The sequence below is a fragment of the Tupaia chinensis genome, unplaced genomic scaffold (assembly GCF_000334495.1).
Source record: "Tupaia chinensis unplaced genomic scaffold, TupChi_1.0 Scaffold000159_1, whole genome shotgun sequence".
Taxonomy (NCBI): domain Eukaryota; kingdom Metazoa; phylum Chordata; class Mammalia; order Scandentia; family Tupaiidae; genus Tupaia; species Tupaia belangeri.
Window position 1 is genome coordinate 5,941,334 of NW_006159630.1, and position 1,448 is coordinate 5,942,781.

Consider the following 1,448-nt stretch of genomic DNA (forward strand, 5'->3'; position numbering starts at 1 on the left):
AGATGCAATGACGAGGTAGCGCTGTGAAACACTGGCAGGCCAGGCGAGGCTTAGCAAGCGGAGACCGTTTGGAAGAGCATCACAAGCCAGTGTCCGGGAACTGCTGCGGGCGTGGGGGGCTCTGCGTACTAACCTGCCTCCTTCCTCCGAAGAGCTTGTGGTTCGGTTGCAGCCGCAGGACTTGCAAACAGGACTCGCAACTCTGAATACAGAAGAGGGGAGGGGCCTGAAGCAATGGCTGAGAAGGGCAGGTGGAGCTGGGAGGGGGCCTCACAGCAGGATGGCCTCAGCTCATTCACCCCAGAGAGAAGAAAGGCTTTCACAGATACCCATCAGGCCTCCCGTGGCCCACAGTTTTGGGGGACAGCGTCAGAATGGGGGATTGCGTGGATGCAGGCCTTGTCTGGTCACTCCTGTTGTGCCAAGGGAGGAGTCGCATCGCCCTTGTGAGAGTGCAGTGGGGTGGCCAGGGTCAAGTCCCTGAGTCAGCGCCTGCTTCGGACGCCCAGCTGGCTACAGTGGGGAGTGCGGGGCAAGTTGTTCCCTCGCCCAGCTTCCGTTTTCTCATCTGTAAAATGGGAGCACAGACTACCTCAGGCCGGTTGTGGAGATTAACTCATTAATTATGTGAGCTACTTAGAGCAACGCCTAGTTCGTGACACGTTCAGTGCCTGACACGTGTGTTTATTAATAATGTCGTTATTGTCACTGCTGTTCTCCGCTTATTACATAAGCTCTGGCATAACTTTTCCCACTTGAAACAGGCTAAAATCCTCTAAAAATACCAGTGAGCTCTCTTAACTCGAGTTAGTTTGACTCCTGTCTGGGCCCAGCCGGCTATCCCTCGCTTTCTGAATCGTTGCAGGACCTGCCTGACGTGCAAGAGCTCATCACACAAGTGCGCTCAGAGAAGTGCTCCCTGCAGGCTGCAGCCATCCTGGGTGAGCACCTGCCTGGCCCTCGCTGCCTGCACCCCACCGCCCTGCCTGCACCCCACCCTCTGTCACACCGGTCCTCTCTCCCATGCTCCACACCGCTGCTGTAGGATGGAAAGGGGTTGATTTGGTTAATCTACAGGACTTTTATTTTCCCTGGCCCCGCTTCTGCCGCAGCAGTCACCAGTTCTAAAGAAGGATTTAGAGAAACACTGACACTGTCCTTCTCCTGTGGCTGTCTTCCATGCCAGGGTGGTGGCCTCCCCGGGCTGACGACACTGGGTCTAGATTTAACTTTACCATTCCGTAGAATTTTACCCAAGAGGTAGAGGGCTGAGTTCCCAGTGCTCTGAGGTGTGACAGGCCTCCTTCCAGATGAGACTGTAGGGTGCTAAGACGCTGTCCTCACTGTTACCGTGAACCTTACAGATGCAAACGACTCGCATCAGGCAGAGCCCACCTTCCAGGTCAAGGACAATAAGGTAATTCTGGGCTGTGGGTTTGAGGAATGAA

The 1,448-nt window shown here is 55.1% G+C and overlaps 1 protein-coding gene across 2 annotated transcripts in view; it reads left to right on the top strand.

The window, feature by feature from the left end:
- SRP68 (signal recognition particle 68) overlaps nt 1-1,448 on the top strand; it is a 48,440-nt gene that overhangs the window by 45,812 nt on the left and 1,180 nt on the right. For both annotated transcript variants that reach the window (XM_006145770.3, XM_006145771.3), the window contains exons 14-15: nt 866-941; nt 1,365-1,417. In XM_006145770.3, coding sequence (XP_006145832.1) covers nt 866-941; nt 1,365-1,417 — 129 coding nt within the window. The remainder of the gene's footprint in view (nt 1-865; nt 942-1,364; nt 1,418-1,448) is intronic.